This window comes from Aedes aegypti, chromosome 2 (assembly GCF_002204515.2).
Source record: "Aedes aegypti strain LVP_AGWG chromosome 2, AaegL5.0 Primary Assembly, whole genome shotgun sequence".
NCBI lineage: Eukaryota > Metazoa > Arthropoda > Insecta > Diptera > Culicidae > Aedes > Aedes aegypti.
Window position 1 is genome coordinate 402,956,124 of NC_035108.1, and position 19,443 is coordinate 402,975,566.

Here is a 19,443-nt window from a genome sequence, read left to right on the forward strand (position 1 = left end):
TACGCCCACCGCAATTTATCAGTTGTCGGTCTGTTGAGCAAGAAAAACTATATTCACACATAGTTTATAAATGAATTCAAAGCCACATGAATTTTGTGTATTTAATAAGATAAAACATAATCAATTTGGCCAATATGTTTATAACATCTAGTATTGGTTCCAATCAATATTGCGCCTACTGTCGCGCGACACCTGGAAGCTCCATGCAGCATACATACACACAAAGCATGTATGGCGTTTACGCTTTCTCTTCCAACAGCAGACGTCGTGACGCCAGTTGCGCGCGCTTTTTCAATTCTTGCAAACCAATGCGAGCGTCATGGGCAATATCTCTCTCGGGTGCACAAATTGGAGTGAACCAGATTTTACCTATACAACGCCACTGTTGCTCTAGAAATGTCAATACAAATGCACATTCCTGCTGTGTCCATACACGCTATTTTCGTGCACAAGAAAGAGTGCACGACTGAAATGAACATTCTCTGCAATACGATGGAGACGCATGGCAGTTTGTCTTGTTTGATTCGCTGTTTTCGCTTGCTGGTTGAGCAAGACCATGGGGGGAGAATCAAACGGTTTGTTCACTGAGGGCGATGGACCAGTTGAAGGTGGAGAAATCAAAAAACATTTTCAAGCAACTACACATTTGAATGTTGGAAGCATTGAGAATTATAATATATATATTTAATTTGTTAGTTTGAAATCTTTGACTGTGCAGTGCACCAAGTGAACCTTAGGACGAGACGCCACTGGTTAAAATCGTATATTTTATGATTTTATCACCGTGTTTTAGCAGTTTTCCCATAGGTGCACCACTAGAGGCACATTTGCTCTACAATCTTCTATTGCCAGGTGAAATCAACTCACCTGTAAAAAATCTGAACTGCTACGGCAAATGAACTGTAATATGTTGTTAACAAAATGTTAATAAAATCTTAAATTTGTTTTACCAAATTAGAATGATAGTGTTGTCTAATAACACAGAACACGTAGATATAAGAAATGAATGTAATGTTTGAAATGATAATGAAGAAATTAAAAAAAATATTTATGGCTTCTAACATTCGAAAATCGATGAAAATTCTGAATATTTCTTCATAGATATTTTATATTTACAGTAAATGCAAGGAAATATAACTTGAAAATTTAAACAAATACGCCGGTACTACATTACGTAGTAGCAAACAGATACAGCAAATTCTTGGCAAACTGAACGATCTCCGAACCTCCCAGCTTGGACTGACCATAGACGCGATCCACGAAGGAAATCGGTACCTCCCCAACGGTGTAATTCAGCTGACGAGCTCGCACAATCATCTCCATCTGGAAGACGTATCCCTTGGACTTGCAGCGCGAGATAAGCTCCTTCAGCGCTTCCTTCTTGTACAGTCGGAACGATCCGGTCAGATCGGATGCATTCGGCCGAAGCAACAGTTGAGACAAGAAGTTAGCGCCCCGAGAGATTAGCTTCCGCTTGAAGTCCCACCCGTAGACGCCGCCTTCTCCTTTGTAGCGAGTGCCGGAAACGACGTCATAATTGCCCGACTGCTGGAGCTCGATGAACTGCGGAATGAACTTTGGCTGAAATGGACGCGGGGGAATTATAATTAGATTACTAAGAAATTATCTGAAACCAATTTTCCGGGCGCCTAACAGTTTTTATCATGGATTTAGGGCTGAGGACGCGCTGTGCGGCGAAGGGACGCTTCTAAACTTACGTGATGGCTCAGATCAGCGTCCATAATTATGATGAAATTGCCATTTGCGTGCTCGATTCCATGAATGTAGGCCGTTCCGAGGCCCAACTTCGCTGCTCGCGGTCGCAACAGAATCCGATTTTCACCGTAGATTTTCTGCAGCTCTTTGGCGACGTCCAGAGTTCCGTCGGGGCTGCCATCGTCGATGACGATCACTTCGTAATCGATGTTCCTGTGGGAAGCATTAAACAATTTAGGACGTGGCATAATCCCATTGTTTCCTTCCAACCGGTTTTACTTACGCTTCTTGCATGTATTTAACAATGAGCCAGATAATGATAGGAAGATTTTCTCGCTCATTGTACGTTGGTAGCAGTATGGAATACTTATTAGCGGTCATGTTGAGACTGTTACACGATTTTCCCGGAGGATTTTACTCTTAACACCAGCGCTTCCTTTTTGGAATGATTCGCAATCCAGTTTTGTTTTTAAACTTGCGCCGACGACAAACAGGTCCACGTCAAAATAAACAAGTCGCACGGTGGAAGGGATAGGAATCGCAATGAAATGCGCCGCTTGGGTACTACACTGAGCCCAAACGTTTCATCAGTTCGGTCCAGTCTCAACCACCCTTTAAAGACATTGTGCCGAAACGTCAAACTCCGGCTCCGTGCGAGACGATTTTCAGCAAAACGACGGATCGTGCACCGAAAAGTGCGAGCTAGTGCAACAAAATTAACTTCCCATCACGTTCTAATCGGGAGCTACTGCCGCCGAAATGTCCGCTCCGACGGCCGCGATGATCGCCCACACCCGCCGGGTTTGTTCGCTGTACAAGAAATCCCTCCGGAACCTGGAATCCTGGTATGACCGCAGGTAAGTGCTGTCCGAGCGACGAATCCTCCTTTGCTTATGTAATTTTTTGAGCTGACTGCAGGCGAGTTCAAAATAAACACTCCGGAAGATTGATTGTTCCGCTCATTTTAGGCACATCTTCCGCTACCAGGCCGTGCTGATGAGGGAGCGCTTCGATAAGCACAAGAAAGAACGTGATCCGGCCAAAATTGCCCAGCTGTTGGCCGACGGAGAACGGGAACTGTTCGAAACTCAGCACTTCCAGCCGAAGAAATGTGAGTATATCGAGTAGGGTGTCCCAAAATTTCACTTAACCTTCCTTAGTCCCTAACAAAAAGTTACAAATTGTGACTTAGGGTCGTTTTCGACCCGAAAATTCAAACAGCTCGCATGCGACGGCTCAATCTTCATGATTTTGCATCCCTGTGACTCTGCTAGTTCAACTATTGATGAATGACCACTTTGGTTCTTCTGGCTCATCGAAATAATCCGGGAATGGCCACCGGAAATACCCGTACTGTGGGACATTTCAGTTTTTGTACAAAAACTAGGCATGCTACGGCTTAATCTTCATGATTTTGCATCCCTGTGACACTTCTAGTTCAATTATTGATGAATGACCGCTTTGATTCTTCTGGCCCAGCGAAATAACCCAGGAATGACCACCGAAAATACCCGTATTGTGGGACATTTCAGTTTTTGTACCAAAACTAGGCATGCGACGGCTCAATCTTCATGATTTTGAATACCTGTGACTCTGCTGGTTTAATTATTGATGAATGACCACATTGGTTCTTCTGGCTCATCGAAATAACCCAGGAATGGCCACCGGAAATACCCGTATTGTGGGACATTTCAGTTTTTGTACCAAAACTAAGTATTCAACGGCTCATTCTTCATGATTTTGCATCCACTTCTAGTTCCATTATTGATGAATGACCACTTTGGTTCTTCTGGCTCATCGAAATAACCCGGGAATGGCCACCGGAAAAACCCGTATTGTACGACATTTCAGTTTTTGTACAAAAACTAGGCATGCGACGACTCAATCTTCATGATTTTGAATACCTGTGACTTTTCAAATTCAATTATAGATGAATAATCACTCTGTCTAATTGTGACCGAAAATAAAACCTGAAGTTCCTAGACACAAAAGTCAATATGGACATATTGAGATGTACATTTTGTGAAAAATAATGGAATCGTTCTAGTGAGCTTCGATCCCACGACCCCCAATACGCTAGACTGGGCGCGTTAATCAACTACGCCACAGAACGGGTAACGATTCTACAGCGTAGTCGTCCAACCTGAAACCTGAGCACCTGAGTGGACTTTTACTTATTATTGTATGAGAAAAGTCACATGCACGAAAAACCATGAAGATTGAGCCTTCGAATTTTTTGTTATGGTACAAACACTAATGTACCCCACGATACGGGTTTCTTCGGTGGACATTCCTGGGTTATTTCAGTGACAGCAAGAGACCAGATATTATTATGTAAGATGGATCACGTGCTCAGAAAATTAGAAAAATTGAGCCGTCACATGTCTAGTTTTGGAACAAAATCTGAAATGTCCCACGATTGAGATAACACCGATGGTCATTCCTGGGGTTTTCCGGTGGTAATAATGAGCCAGAGTGGTCATTCACTTATAATTTAACTAGAAGAGTCACAAGTACAGGTATGTTCCGTTTTTATCAATACGATTGGCAATTTTCAGTTGACAAAAACGGAACCGTGACAAAAACGGAATAATGTTCTTCGACAAAATATTTTACAAATTTGAAAAGAAGATTGCAGTTTTGCCTGGATAACACACATTTTTATCATATAAATGCACAATATTGATGTTTAGGAGCTGTGAAGAGCATTTAGATTGTTCATTCTTATAGGTTCGTAATGAAAGTTGATTGCAGACTCCTAACAATCAATATGATTTTGTAATAAATCATTGATAGTTTTAGTTTTCTTTGTTAGAATGTTAATAAATGTAATATAGAATATTAAATAATAATCACATAAATGTCCTTTCCATCACAAGGCGCGTAAAAATAACTACAATGAAGTGGGTAAAGATAATCACTGTTTTTTTTTTTTCAAAAAAAAAAAGAAACAACTTCATTTTCTACTGTTTATCCTCATCCTTCTACTTCATCTTCAATCACATCCTCACTGAGAAAAAGCTTTCTTCTTCTTCTTGGCATTACGTCCTCACTGGGCCAGAGCCTGCTACTTAGCTTGGTGTTCTTATGAGCACCACAGTTATTAGCTGAGAGCTTTCTTTGCCAAACTTTCCATTTTCGCATTCGTGTATTGTGTGGCAGATTCGATTATACTATGGACCAATGCAAGAGTTTGCTAATTTGACATTTGAGCAGTGCCGTATTCATTCGTTGCAAACTGAAATGAACATTTACGGTTTCCTGTGCTTTAAATTTCCAAAATCTTATCAGTAAAATGTTTTTGATGATCTTTCTTCTAAAGTTATTACTACCAACTTCAACAGGGATGTACTAATCGCCAAACTAGAACAGCGCCACCATCGCCATTTAGCTTTACGTTAGATCACGAATAGACTGGCAATAAACTAACCTAAAGTTCTAGTTTTTTGTTAAGTTAAAATAATATTAAATACTTCTGATCCCGTCAAACTACGTTTTGCAATCAAGTAGGCTGCAGAAAAATGGCATACAATTTCCCATACTCTTTCCAGATTAGTTTTCATTGTTTTTCCAGTGTTTCCAGAGAATTTTCCTTCCTTCACTCAAACACGTTGTAACACTTGACCAATGCAACAGTGAAAAAATCATGTAAGTGTTTTAGCCCGTTCTTAAACGATTTTGTGACATACAAACACCATTTGTATTTATATAGCAGTTCATCAAAAACACAAAAGTGTACAAACTCTAGAACAAGCATCACCAAATTAGAACTTCTTCGTAAGAAACTCTTATGTAAAGTTTTATGAATAAGCGTATGGCTGTTGGTATAAGATTCCTAATTAACCTGTTAGTCTCCATATGAGGAAGGGATTCATATTAGAGTTTTCAATCCCGGGAACATTTCCCGGGAATTGAGATTTCCCGGGATTCCCGTTTCCCGGGAAATGATTTTCTGTTTCCCGGGATTCCCGTATTTCCCGGTATTTCTGTAGTTCCCGGGAAGCTGTAATTAAATACAGAATGGACCATGTATATTCAGTTAAAAACTATCGCACAGTTTACTTTTCATATCATACCAAACAATGTCCTCACTAGAAGTGATATAATGTTTTTGTGAGTTAAAATATTGGTGAAAACCAACCGAAAAAAGGGAAGAAAACGGGATGTATTTCACTTTATAGGTGATTTCTACATGGCTTACTTCACTGCCTACGGGTTGGCAATATAACGTTTACCGGGACAACTAGTTGGCAATATAATATGAAGAAATTTTCGAATAATCTATTTCATGATTTGAGTAGAATTATAAAGTTTTCAAGGTTTGTACTTGTTTGTTTTTTATTTCAGTTTTGTAAAGATTTATTAAATGTTGGAAAATATTATTTGAACTTCATACGATAGCTCCACATATAATTTTGCTTAAATTTATAAACTTTTTTTTAAGAAGCCTAGCAAAAAACGAAGCAAATATTTTTGGAGGAACATAAATAATTTACTCATAAAAAGAGAGCACCAATCGTGCAAATGCAATGGGTTAAAATAAAACATACATAAAATAAGACATTATTTCAAAAAACTTCATCAAATTAGCATAACTTTTACGTTTTTAGAATTTCCCGGGATCACGGGAATTCCCGGGAAATTATAATTTTATTTCCCATTTCCCGGGAAGTCAATTCCCGGGAAAATTGAAAACTCTAATTCATATCTACTCAAAGATCAAGGTCCCAGCAAATTTGGGATGGCAACGTGCGTGGCTTGGGAACGTATCAACAATTTCTCAAATAGTTAGCCATTTCAGTCCTTTACCCTCTCCTCGATGCAAACTTTTTATATGGATTTCCGAAATTGAAAATCTTTCTTTAGATTGCTTAGTTTTTCTAGACCTCTTTTCCTACCCCTTGAAACAGGATCTAATCGATGGCAGTCTGCTATAATTTGTGCACTGCTATCGAGTTTGAGAGATAGAAGATAATGTCCAACATATGACGGGGTCTTCAACTCGAACATGTCTCTTGCCGTTGCCCAAACATTCTTGAGTTCATACCCAAGTGCATCTCTAATAAAAAAAAGAACGAAATATTATATCTATCAAATTTACATAGAAAAATCTATGATACCATGCTATATAAGAAAAAGGAGAGGTCTCTCTTGAGTACGTATTCAACTAATCACAATTTCCATATTTTTGCTAGAACGTGGCCGGAGCATCTCTCGATTGTTGAAGGATGGATCAATCTTGTCCAACAGACCATGCTAAGTTTGAAAACTTCAACTGAGTAGTGGATAAACAGATATCAAACCTTATCGAATCGTATATGACTTGACACCTATCATGTATCGTAAGTGCTCAACATTACCATAATATCGAAAATTCAACTCTGAGGCTAATAAGTATCTAGTTCATATTCCAAACATTTTGAAAATTAAAAAAAAAACATTTTTTGTGTGTTGATAAAAACGGGATTATTTGTTGACGAAATCGGAACGTGACAAAATCGGAGCGTGACAAAATCGAAACATACTTGTATTATAAATCATGAAGAATGAGCCATCGCATGCCTAGTTTCGGTACAACTATTTAAATATCGCATAGTACGGGTATCAAGGTGAAATTCTTGGGTAATTTTGGTAGTACAGAAGACCCAAAGTGGTAATTTATCTATAATTGAACTAAATATGTCACAGGTATTCAAAGTCATGAAGATTGAGCCTTCGTATACCTAGTTTTGGTACAAAATTGAAATGTCCCACAATACGGGTATCTCCATTGGCCATTCCTGAATAATTTAGGTGGTCCCGAAGAGCCAGTGCTCATTCAGCTATAATTGAATTAGAAGAGTCACAGGTATTCAAAATCATGAAGAATGAGCCGTCGCATGCTTAGTTTTGGTACAAAAACTGAAATGTCCCGCAATACGGGGACTTCCGGTGGCCATTCCTGGGTTATTTTGCTGGGCCAGAAGAACCAAAGTGGTCATTCATCAATAATTGAACTAGAAGTGTCACAGGGATGCAAAATCATGAAGATTGAGCCGTCGCATGCCTAGTTTTTGTACAAAAACTGAAATGTCCCACAATATGGGTATTTCCGGTGGCCATTCCCGGGTTATTTCGATGAGCCAGAAGATCCAAAATGGTCATTCATCAATAATTGAACTAGAAGTGTCAAAGGGATGCAAAATCATGAATATTGAGCCGTCGCATGCCTAGTTTTGGTACAAAATCTGAAATGTCCCACAATATGGGTATTTCCGGTGGCCATTCCTGGGTTATTTTGCTGGGCCAGAAGAACCCAAGTGGTCATCCATCAATAATTGAACCAGCAGAGTCACAGGGATTCAAAATCATGAAGATTGAGCCGTCGCATGCTTAGTTTTGGTACAAAAACTGAAATGTCCCACAATACGGGGACTTTCGGTGGTCATTCCTGGGTTATTTTGCTGGGCCAGAAGAACCAAAGTGGTCATTCATCAATAATTGAATTAGAAGTGTCACAGGGATGCATAATCATGAAGATTGAGCCGTCGCATGCCTAGTTTTGGTACAAAATCTGAAATGTCCCACAATACGGGTATTTCCGGTGGCCATTCCTGGGTTATTTCGATGAGCCAGAAGATCCAAAATGGTCATTCATCAATAATTGAACTAGCAGAGTCACAGGGATGCAAAATCATGAAGATTGAGCCGTCGCATGCCTACTTTTGGTGCTAAAACTTTGTTGTCCCATATTACGGGTTTCCCGGTGGCCATTCCGGTGCTCCAAAAGGACCAGAATAACCATTAATTCATTTTTTCGGCAAAATACATCCAAACATGAAAAATCGTAAAGAATTGGACACAATTCATTTGGTTTTGGGGTTCAAATCTGAGTAATTCCATCGAATTGTCCAGATTGGCCACCTCCCGGGACTCCAGGAACCGGTTCCGCATTGACCTAACTGGACCGAATTTTTCAGGGAATGTGCGCCGGCAATTGGTTCCTTATTACAGAAAAAAATTATGCCAAAATATCCATCAACCGAATAGCACCGATGTGAACTACATATACAGAACTGCGATAGAAGCTTACTTTTCGGATGTTCCGGGTTTCCGGAACCGGGTATGAATAACTAAGCGATTTGAGAATCTCTATTCACAGTCCACGTGAATACCTGTTCAACAATATGAGGACGGTTCAGATTACTTGTTTAGTTACGAAACTACAGGTCGTCAAAGTAAGGGTCTCTAAAAGGACTTTTTTCATATGTAGCAGGTTCCCGGTGGCCACAGTGACCAAATCCGGATCTCCGGGAAGGTTTCTGAAACTAGACATGTGTGCCCTTCATTTAAGCCCAACAAAACTAAATTCGGTCAACACACTGATTTTTGCGAGCTGTTTGAATTTTCGGGTCGAAAACGACCCTAAGTCACAATTTGTAACTTTTTTTATGGAAGCTCCCCTAGGGGTCATTCAAAACTTTTGTTTCCGCAAAAACAAAATATCCCACAAAAAAATAATTGTCAGAAAGTATCAAATTGCTGGGTTATTCCAATCAAAAGTTACATTGATTTGAATTTTGAAATGGGTCGAAAAAGACCCAAGGTCCTTACTAAGGTTAACTGTCAGAAAATTTGAGGACTCAAACTTCAAACAGTAGCTTTGGATGTGACGTACAATCTTTTGTATGGGGGAACTCTGAGAAATCATGTTAAGAGGATTCCCCGTTTAGTTTATTTTTTTAAAGACCTATTTTTGTGACCAAGAAATGTAGTTCAGCCAAATTTCGTCATACTCAGGGTCTAAACTATCTGAGAAAAATCATTTACTGTTTGTTTTATAGGGAAGTTTTACAATGCTTTCTTGAATTGAATGATTTTTTAGTAAATTATTTTTCAATCCTCAAAAGTGGCTATTAAACTTAACGCTAGGATATGTTTTACCAATTAGAAGATGGAACATTTTGTAAGGAATAAGTTTGTTGGAGATATCATATTCCTAATTGTATGCGTTTCAAAGCTATTCATGAATTAATATATAGAAACTTTACTACGCAAACAATTTAATTACCAAACATATTATTGAACGTTATGAATTTGCTAAAGTCCCACATTTAAAAAATAAAAGCATAACAGTCTCTATATGAACTGTCAACCCAAATAGCAACTGTAAAACGTAAATTGATTTCATGCTTTGTATATATTTTGCTGATCAATAGAAGCAAAATGAATGATCATCATTCTGTATCGGACTGTCGTGCGATTCGGATGGTTTTCGATTGCTCGTTTTTCCGAAGTTCGTTTTTTCGTTTGTGTGCAAAGTGCAATTCCCGCTTTTTCGCGATTTCGCGTTCTAGTGACTGCTATCCAACATCCTTGGTGTGGTTAGCGAAAAAGCTTCCCTGCAGCAAGCAGCAGCAGACCATAGCAATTGCGATGGGTCGTAATCTAAAGCAGAAGGTGGATTCCGCCTCGAACCCTCCCCAAACGAGCGGAGTTCCTGGTGGTCCGTCAGCAAGCGTCCACCAAGAAGCAGGGAGGGCAGCGTCAGCACCAGTCACCTCCACCACTGACTGAGGAGCACTTTCCAACTCCCCTATTTGTGTTCCTTTCAAAATATGGCCCGTGAGGCCATCTCCTGGATCGCTTGATCCCTCCGGAACAAAGCCAAGAAAGGTCGTCGACTTTCTCGAAGAGAAAAGCATCGACGTTGCCATCATCACGGAGACGTTCCTCAACCTGAGTTGAGCGTCTCCATTCCCAACTATTGACTAGTGCGACTAGATGGAGGGGGAGTCGCCATCGTTTTGCGCCACAACATTAGCTGTCGGCTGCTGCCGAGCCTGCAGCTCTAACTTATCGAGGTTGTGGGAGTAGAAGTGCAAGCTGCAATGGCCCGATCACAATCATCGGTGGATCTAGGAAAAATCTTGGAGTAATCTCGGAACAATTCCTAGGAGACTCTGGAGGAGTATTCTGATGAATTACTGAAGGAACTGTGAAGAATTCCTGGAGAAACTCCGATAAAATTCCTGGAGGAACAATGGCGCAAATTTAAAGGAATTACTGGTGGAGCTTCAATAGAATTACCGGAGAAACTCCAAAAAAAATCTATGTGGTGCTCTGAAGAAATTATTGGAGGACCTCCCAAAAATTCCTGTGGGAACTCCGAAGGATTTGTTGGAGAAACTGCTGATTTTTTTTTCAATTTTGAGGAGATTCCTGAAGGAACAATGGAGGACATCCCGGAGGAATTCTGCAGAGCATATTCAAATGATTTCCTGAAGAAACTCCGAGGAATTTTTGGAGAAACATCGAAGCAAATCTTGAAGGAACTCCGAAAAAAATCTTGGAGGAATGCTCGGAGTAAATCTGAAAAATTTTCTCGGCAGAGCTCTAGAGAACTTCACAGAGGAAGTCTGGAAGAATTGCTGGAGGAACTGCGGAAGAATTGCTAGAGGAATTCATGGGGGAAATCCGAAAAAAATGGTCTAACTTCTGAAAGAGCTACGGAAAAATTCCAAATCAACTACAAAGGAAATCCAAAAAGTTTCCTGGTTGAGGAAATTCGGAGGAAATGCTAGATTAAAATCAGAATATTTGCTGAAAGAACTCCGGAGGAATTTCTTGAGCAACTCAGGAGGAATCACCGATGGAGCTCTGAAAGAAACTTAGAGTTCCAGGAACTCTGTACAAAATCATAGAGAAACTCCAAAGGCATTCCTGGAGGCAGTGTTTATAGACTCACACTCAAATCTCAATCAATACGCTCTCCCGTGAGAGCAAACTCCTCAGGGATCTGCGTCGCAAATCTCACGCTTGAGATTTTGATGCAGAATCACTCAATCGACTCAAACCGTAAAAAATGATTCAGTCGCATAGCCCGTTAAAAACTCGTGAAACCCAAATGTTGTTGTTTACGTTTGAAAGGATTACTATAATTTTACCAGACTAACAAGAAATTATTACCGAGTGTGAGTGAACTGTGAAAATACGAGACAATGATTCAAAAAGGTTAGCCAACTCATCCATGATTTGTTGATTGCTGAGTTGCGTGATTGACGTGAAAAATCTCAAGCGTGAGTTATGAGAAATTGAGTTTTGCACAACACTGCCTGGAGGAACTCTGGAGTAATTCTTGGAGATAAACTGGAGCCGTTCCTAGAGAAACTCTGGATGCATTTCTGGAAGAACTCCGGGGCTATTGCTTGAGGAACTCCGGAGAAATTCCCGGAAAAAACTATGGAGGACATTCCCGATGGATCTCCGGAAGAAATTTCCAGGAATTACTGGATGAAATCCAGAGCAACATCTTGAGGAACTCTAGAGAAATTTCTAGAAGAACTCTGTAAGTATTCCTTGTGGAAATTCAGAAGAAGTTCAGAGGGTTTGCTGGATGAAATTCAGAGGAATTGCCGGAGGACATCAGGAAGAACTTAAGAAGAATCCCACAAGAAATCCGGAAGAATTACACGAGGAACTCTGGAGGAATTCCCGGAGAAACTCTTGAGAATTTTTTGAGGAACTCTATTCAACTTTCCTTCGCAGTTCGTCGTTTTGTTCTCGTAGTTAGTGTTCATAGACTCACACTCAAATCTCAATCATAACGCTTTCCCGTGAGAGAAAACTCATTAGAGATCTGCTTCGCAAATCTCACGCTTGAGATTTTGATGCAAAATCACTCAATCAACTCAAACCGCAAAAATGATTCAGTCGCAAATCCCGTCAAAAACTCGTGAAACCAGAATGTTGTTGTCTACTCATCCATGATTTTTTAACTGCTGAGTTGCGTGATTGACAACTCATACATATAAAATCTCAAGCGTGAGTTATGAGGAATTGAGTTTTTCACAACACTGCCCTTGAGAGACCCCGACGTTCGAAGGCGAACTGAACTCGATTACCCCAAAGCACATGGAATCATCATTTCGCAGTCTAAACTTCGTTCGGATATATGAGATGTAGTTTCTTTTCGCAGTTTCAATTTCAATTTGTACATTTGACACGTGTTTCGTCGTGTACATGTAGGCTTACCAGATGAAAATTTTAGAAAGGAGGACATTTCATGTGACTTGCTTTGAAAAAAGGAGGACATTGATTTTTATTTAAAAATTAGGGTTGCTCTGGCCACGTCTTTGCGATAGTTGGTTATAAAGTAGGTTTGATAAACATTTAGGGTTTTTTGTTGAGTATGGTCAAGGGATTGAAATCATGTTAAGTGAGCTGACGTCGTTGCCATTGATTTTTCTCTAACATCCCGAACGCCAACAATTTATGTAAAATCTGAATATTATCGTATTAAAAAAAAGACAATTATACCGTCTTCAGCCAGACTGGACAGACTGAACAATCACGAACATTAGGTAACGGACAACACAGAACACCCAGTAGTCCAGTGATGAATTTTTCGTTTGACGAAAAGTTTACACCGACAGGAACGGGAATCGAACCCGCGCTTCGTGGCACAATACGCCCCAACGACTGACGCCGCTAACCGCACGGCCACGAAGCCCACATTCGATATCTCTGAATTGATCATAACAACAAAGTATCTATTTACCCAGAATTATTCACGGAAGTTCAGAGTAATAAAATTGTGTACTATTGTTCGGAGTGATCTAGCAAAACCCTATTTAAAACACTTCGAAAGCAATACACAAGTATTTAAATCACAAATTTTGACGTGATTTAAACATAGACATAAAACATAAAAAAACAGAAATATATTGAAGTTTTGTAATGAAGAACAGATTTGAACAATATTTTGACAACACAAGTATATAATGAACCTTTTTAACTTTAATTTGACCCCAATTCGTACAACTTGAATCTTCGAAAATGATTATTCAAGACAGAAATGTTTAGAAATTAAAAAAAAAGAGAACGAACGAAAACCAAAGAGATATGAATGGATGTAAAATTTTATATTTCCTCACTTTGATAAAGGAGGACATTTTCGGTCCAAGGGAGGACGGGAGGACATATGATTGAAAAGGAGGACATGTCCTCCCAAGGGATACCATCTGGTAAGCCTATGTACATGTAAACTTCAAAACGTCCAAACCTTATAACATACAATATATTATTTTTTTCCTGATAGTTTTGGGCCTTGAGGGATCCACAAAATAGATTAACTTAATGGGTATAACGAAATTTTGCTAATATGGATATTTTTGTCTTATATTTATCCCGCAAAAGTTTTCTCTTAATAAATCAGCGGGGATTCCTCTAAATGTAGTTTCAAACATTGGTTTATATCATCCAAAACTACCATTTGGAGGTTGAGCCTCCCAAGTTTTCTGACAAAGTGAAATTTTGGGACAGCCTAGTATCCAACCGCTATAACGGATTCATAATCTTTATATCGAACTCTCCGATTCCCATTTTCAGTCCCCATGTCGCCCGGCGGCGTTGCCTTCGAGCGAGAGGTCATCCCCCCGGATTGGGTGCTGGACTATTGGCATCCGCTGGAGAAGGCTCAGTTCCCGGAGTACTTTGCTCGCCGCGAGAAGCGCAAGGAGGAGTACGTGACCTGGTGGGAGAAGCAGTACGGTAAGACGTCCGCCACGGAAGGCTCGCACCACCACTGAATCCAAGCGGCGCTGAATTCGCTGAATACATATATTGTGCTTTTCTTTATTGCAAACCTAACCAGCGTAAGCAACTACCATCGATACTGGTCAGAGCTAAATAGAGGAATAACGTTGATTTAGAACTGTATGAAGTAGATGGTTTTGTGTTGATTCCGAAAAATCTAATTAGAATAGGTGGTATGCATTAAATTAGTACCGTAAACCGGGGTATCTTTGATAATGCGTGTAACTTGGATAGTGCATTACCCTCCACATAATAAATAAAATATAATAATTTCTGTTAATCGGTTAAGCTGAACGAATGCAAAACTAAAGAATATTAGTATGACACTTTAAACAACAGCTATTTTCATTTCAATCGAGATCATTTGGGGCATTATGTACGAATATTAAAAATAGATACAATTTTAGCATGTTCGAAACGCTTACAAACAATCTGTTCTACGATCACTATTTGATGTAGTTTTGAATAATTCGTCACCTATCTTTAATAGCCTAGTTATCATAAAACTTGAATATGGTCTCAAATCACTTAGCGAAAGGCACTTTCACAAACTGGGACCATTTATGTAATCTAAGTCATAAATATCCATATAGCGTAAAACGCCTAGAGGTATGCAAAGCCCTATAAATGTTACGCAATTCATTCAATTTTGTTCGATTTATACTCCATTATCAAAGTAACCCCAAAACAGAAAACCGACTTTCGATGATATGAAAAATTATATATCCATTCAGAATAAATCTTTTGGCAATCTATCAACTGCAATCGATAGCTAGGATGCCAGTACTTGTTTTAAAAGTATAAATAATAATTCTTCAAAGCAGCATGCATAAATATCCAAGTTTTTTTTTTTCAAAAAAACTATCAAAGTTACCTTATTTTACGGTACCTGGATAGATGCAAATTAGTAAATTATTTTATTGAAGACTAAACTTGTCATTATTCTGTTTGGTAGAAAAGTTAAAATATGTACCATAATCCGGGGGCAAATTGATCACTGGGGTGAATTTGATCAAGTCGGTACCAAATAGCATTTCCTTTCAAGGATTCTTAATACTTCGTTGGCATCACATACATTCAATGTTTTCTAGTTTATAGATGTCTGATGATGATTTTAAACTATTTTATTTTTATTATGGTCAGTTTTGCATAGAAATATTCACAGTTTTTGAAGGTGTAATCAATACTGTTGTAAATGTTGGTACTAAACAATCTGCTGGTGCTAAGCCTGCATGAAAACTTAAAGTGTTAAAAATGTTGTGTAAGCTTCAGTGTGAACAGCTGAACTCATTTTTGAAATCGTATAGTATAACAAGAATAGTTTTATGATTATAAGCCCGTTTATAGTTCAATAACGTGCTTATTTCAAGGGAAATCGCATACATTTAGGCGTATTATGCAGATTTACTAAGTTTAATTTTGCAATAATATGATGATATTTACAAGTTGTAAGAATTTTGACATCAGTTTTGGATTCAGGAGACCCAAATTTAGTAGAAAGGGAAATTTTACATTCTAAAATATGCTTATTATATGCCCCAATGTGACATTTTCAATTTTTGATATTACAACTAATTTTATTACAGTGTCTTACCGATTTTGGCAACAAGGCTCGATTTTTATGTTGCCAAAATTGGGATGTTGCCAAATTCGGGAATTTTGAAATGCTTGTGTTTTTATCATTCTAATCTCTAAAAGTATCAGAAAATGCATGGCAATTACTACGAATGATGTGAAAAATGTCTGGGAGCCTTCTTCAGTTCAGCTTTTGATTTAAAAGCAGAAACATGTACTGATTATATGCGCCATCTGAAAGGCACACTTCTCGCATACTCTGAGATAATGCCCTAAAAGCCATTGGTAACCACGTGTGTAGCTCGTTGTTTCTGAGAAAATGAAAGAATAAGCGCCCAACCCAACACCACGGACAGGTAGATAATGATCTTTTCTTCCCCATAGCGTTGTTAAATAACATGAAAATACATTCATATGCTCAGAAACAATGAGCTACACACATGGTTACCAATGGCTTTTAGGGCGAGATCAGAAGTTATGCGAGACTTGTTCTACACAGTACAAGCGTGGTATTACTTCCAGTGGCCATATGCGACTGTTCTAGAGCGCAATTGTGCTTTAAAACCAGACCATATCAAAAGTAGCAGATTATGAATACAGGTTCGGTTGAGGATCCTTTCGGGTGGGTTTATTTTAGAGATTTCTTGAACATAGAGCGCAATTTTGATGACCACACGTATTAACAGTGAAGAACGTTCTAAGTGGAAAAAAGTTTTTCTAAATACAGTGAATCCTCCATGAGTCGATATTGAAGGACCATCGACTCATGGAAATATCGAGTCATGGAACAGCAATTCTTTGGAAAGCTGCTTCTAGGGGACTCTATGACACTACCCCGAACGCCACTACCCCGAATGCCATTACCCCGAAAGCCATTACCCCGAATGGGTCATTACCCCGAACGCCACTACCCCGAATGGATCACTACCCCGAACGCCATTACCCCGAATGCATAACATTTTGCGACTTATTCTAGTAAGAGAGTGGGGAGATAATTGTACGATTCCTTATGAGTATTTAACGAGTTTGGCTCAACTATGTACTTTTCAAATGTCAGAAGATAAAAAAGCAGCTAGTTTTTTAGCAAATATTTTTTTCATACTAAGTTTTCTTTGGATTTGTCCTCTAATTTTGGTGAGATTCGCACAGCCACATTGCAATGTTCTGAAGAACAGCCTATTCAAAAAAGAAGGGTGAATTTATTATGAAAAGGATAGCTATAATATGCACAAAATTAGGATGTAGTTAAGTCTCTTATTGGAAATCCGTACCCACTTCTTTTACTCATTTTTGTAGGTGTCAGGCTACTAGCATAAAGATCTCTGTAAAGATTTTGTTTCGTAAACGATGGCGATGGAAGATCACCCTGCGATAGTCACTGCAAGTGTTGTTCTATGGAACACGCTTAAGGACCAACCTGATAGACAATCGTTCCGTTATAGCTAAGAAACGTTAATACACTTGTACAAAGTAAAAAAACGGCGGCCTCTGATTGCCGCTACAGTAAAAACTTTCGTTGATTTGTGGGATCATTAGTTTAGAATTTCGATGAGATAACCACAAATATATTTTTTTTGATTCAAGACAATGAAGAAATTATGATGGCAGAAAAGTGGTGAGCAAATCCATAAGAGACGTGTCTGTTTTAATACAAAAAGATAAAAGAAGGGAAAATTTTTGATTAGCACTATAGCAGGATTCACTTTAGTGAATGCCTTCAGGATATATTCCTATAAAAAAGCTGCTCTATGTGGAAATACTTGTGACTAGCTTATCAAATGAATACTTGAAAGAACAGCCTATTTAAGAAAGAAGGGCAATCATCTGGTGAAATGTTTGCAACTATGACGTGATTGATCACTGTTACAACGTGATGATATGGCAAATTGAAATATGAACATCACCAAGAAGTCCAAATACCGGTGATCATGCAGCTGTTCAGCAAGACCATATTGAGGGTTACGGGTTCGAATTCCTCCGGTGGCGGATCATATGCATTGAACATTTCCTTGGCTTTCCTGGGCATAGAGGCACATGTACAAGAATGGTAAATTGACAAGGAATGCTCTTGACTGAGAATGGCTTATTTTATAAAAAGCCCATTCACAAATTTCATAACCCTGAAGGAGGCAAAAAATGTTGTGGGTGGTTGTCTTCAAAATGTTACAGCCCATACACAAAATGTAGAATTTCCATACAAAAAATGGTATGAGGAGGTGGGTAGGTGTCAAAAATGGCAATTTTTGGCGTTATGAAATTTGTGAATGAACCCTTGAACTACGAAAGTGCCTACTGAGCTGATAAACAGGCACTGTCTCAGAAAGAATGAGAGGAAGATAGTTGCCAACAAGATATTTTGAAAAAATAACAGACATATAAAAGGAGGAAAATATGTGATGAATATTTTATCGACGAATTTTACGCGCCATTTATTACCAGTTTTCATTAGAGACGCTTTTTTGCCCGCAAAATAAGATACTGCACTATATCTCATACTATTCGGGGTAATGGCTCATTCGGGGTAGTGGCGTTCGGGGTAATGACCCATTCGGGGTAATGGCTTTCGGGGTAGTGACCCATTCGGGGTAGTGGCGTTCGGGGTAATGGCGTTCGGGGTAATGGGATGGAGCCTTCTAGGGACCATCATAGTAACCATGAAATTATGTTTTTAGTATGGTTCCATGAGTCGATATCGAGTCATGGAACATCGACTCATGGAGGTATCACTGTAACTTCTTACTATCAATGTTATCACGGTTGAAATGTAATTTCAACTTTTTTGTCAAGACTGGCACCGCCATGCACCCAGAAATAGAGTTAATGACGAGTTCTTATCAAGCAATATGCTCATTTGCTGAGATTCGGGAAAAATCAAGCTGAAAGTTGCAAAATTAATTATTAGAGGGGCTTTCCTGAGCCGAGTGGTTAGAGTCCGCAGCTACAAAGCAAAGCCATGCTGAAGGCGTGGGTTCGATTCCCAGTCGGTCCAGATTTTTTTCGTAATGGAAATTTTCTTGACTTCTCTGGGCGTACTTGCCATACGATATACGCATGCAAAAATGGCAACTTTTGGTGTAGAAACTTCTTAGTTAATAACTGTGGAAGTGCTCATTGAAACTAAGCTGAGAAGCAGGCCCTGTCTCAGTGAGGACGTAATGTCAAGAAGGATTGGAAGATATTTCTTGAAACAAAAAATCATATTATAGAAGAAATAATGTGTGAAGAGCAACGCGAGGAGTTATATTCAAACTGAAAGTTATTGAAAATTTTGCTGCCGAAATTTCAAATTTCATTCATTTCAATGCGTTTAAATTTTCAAGATTTATTTATTAGATTTTTTTACGAACTCGTCAAGAAACTGCTAGAAAAATCTCTATTGTGCATATGAATTTACTCAAGGATTTCACCATTTGATGCTTCTGGTAGAAAAACAATTGCTACATGTATCCCTAATGTTTTGATTTGATTTCTGTAAGATTCTGTAACATCCGTAAAAATGAAAACGGATAGCAAAAAAATGTAGCTTAGTTGCGGAGTCAGTGGAAAAAAATGTAGTACAGGTCGGACTCGATTATC

At 38.9% G+C, this 19,443-nt stretch overlaps 2 protein-coding genes across 2 annotated transcripts; one reads left to right on the forward strand and one right to left on the reverse strand.

The window, feature by feature from the left end:
- Nucleotides 1-1,088: 1,088 nt before the first annotated feature.
- LOC5580034 (probable dolichol-phosphate mannosyltransferase) lies at nt 1,089-2,232 on the reverse strand. Its single transcript, XM_001660637.2, has 3 exons — nt 2,000-2,232; nt 1,719-1,929; nt 1,089-1,581 (listed from the first exon to the last, which is right to left on the reverse strand). Exons 1-3 carry the CDS (start codon nt 2,095-2,097, stop codon nt 1,171-1,173), a joined length of 720 nt encoding a protein of 239 aa, XP_001660687.1. The 5' UTR covers nt 2,098-2,232; the 3' UTR covers nt 1,089-1,170.
- A 78-nt stretch (nt 2,233-2,310) lies between these two features.
- LOC5580036 (NADH dehydrogenase [ubiquinone] 1 beta subcomplex subunit 9) lies at nt 2,311-14,415 on the forward strand. Its single transcript, XM_001660636.2, has 3 exons — nt 2,311-2,573; nt 2,685-2,827; nt 14,086-14,415. The coding sequence occupies exons 1-3, from the start codon at nt 2,476-2,478 to the stop codon at nt 14,283-14,285; spliced, it is 441 nt and encodes a 146-aa protein (XP_001660686.1). The 5' UTR covers nt 2,311-2,475; the 3' UTR covers nt 14,286-14,415.
- Nucleotides 14,416-19,443: the final 5,028 nt, after the last annotated feature.

Bases quoted from the DNA above. Each gene is read 5' to 3' on its own strand.
- LOC5580034 (XM_001660637.2), bottom strand. From the start codon at position 2,097: ATGACCGCTAATAAGTATTCCATACTGCTACCAACGTACAATGAGCGA. The intron at 1,930-1,999 runs GTAAGTAAAACC...TGCTTCCCACAG, and splicing joins GTTAAATACATGCAAGAAGC to GAACATCGATTACGAAGTGA. The intron at 1,582-1,718 runs GTAAGTTTAGAA...CGTCCATTTCAG, and splicing joins ACGCTGATCTGAGCCATCAC to CCAAAGTTCATTCCGCAGTT.
- LOC5580036 (XM_001660636.2), top strand. From the start codon at position 2,476: ATGTCCGCTCCGACGGCCGCGATGATCGCCCACACCCGCCGGGTTTGT. The intron at 2,574-2,684 runs GTAAGTGCTGTC...CGCTCATTTTAG, and splicing joins GAATCCTGGTATGACCGCAG to GCACATCTTCCGCTACCAGG. The intron at 2,828-14,085 runs GTGAGTATATCG...TCCCATTTTCAG, and splicing joins GCACTTCCAGCCGAAGAAAT to TCCCCATGTCGCCCGGCGGC.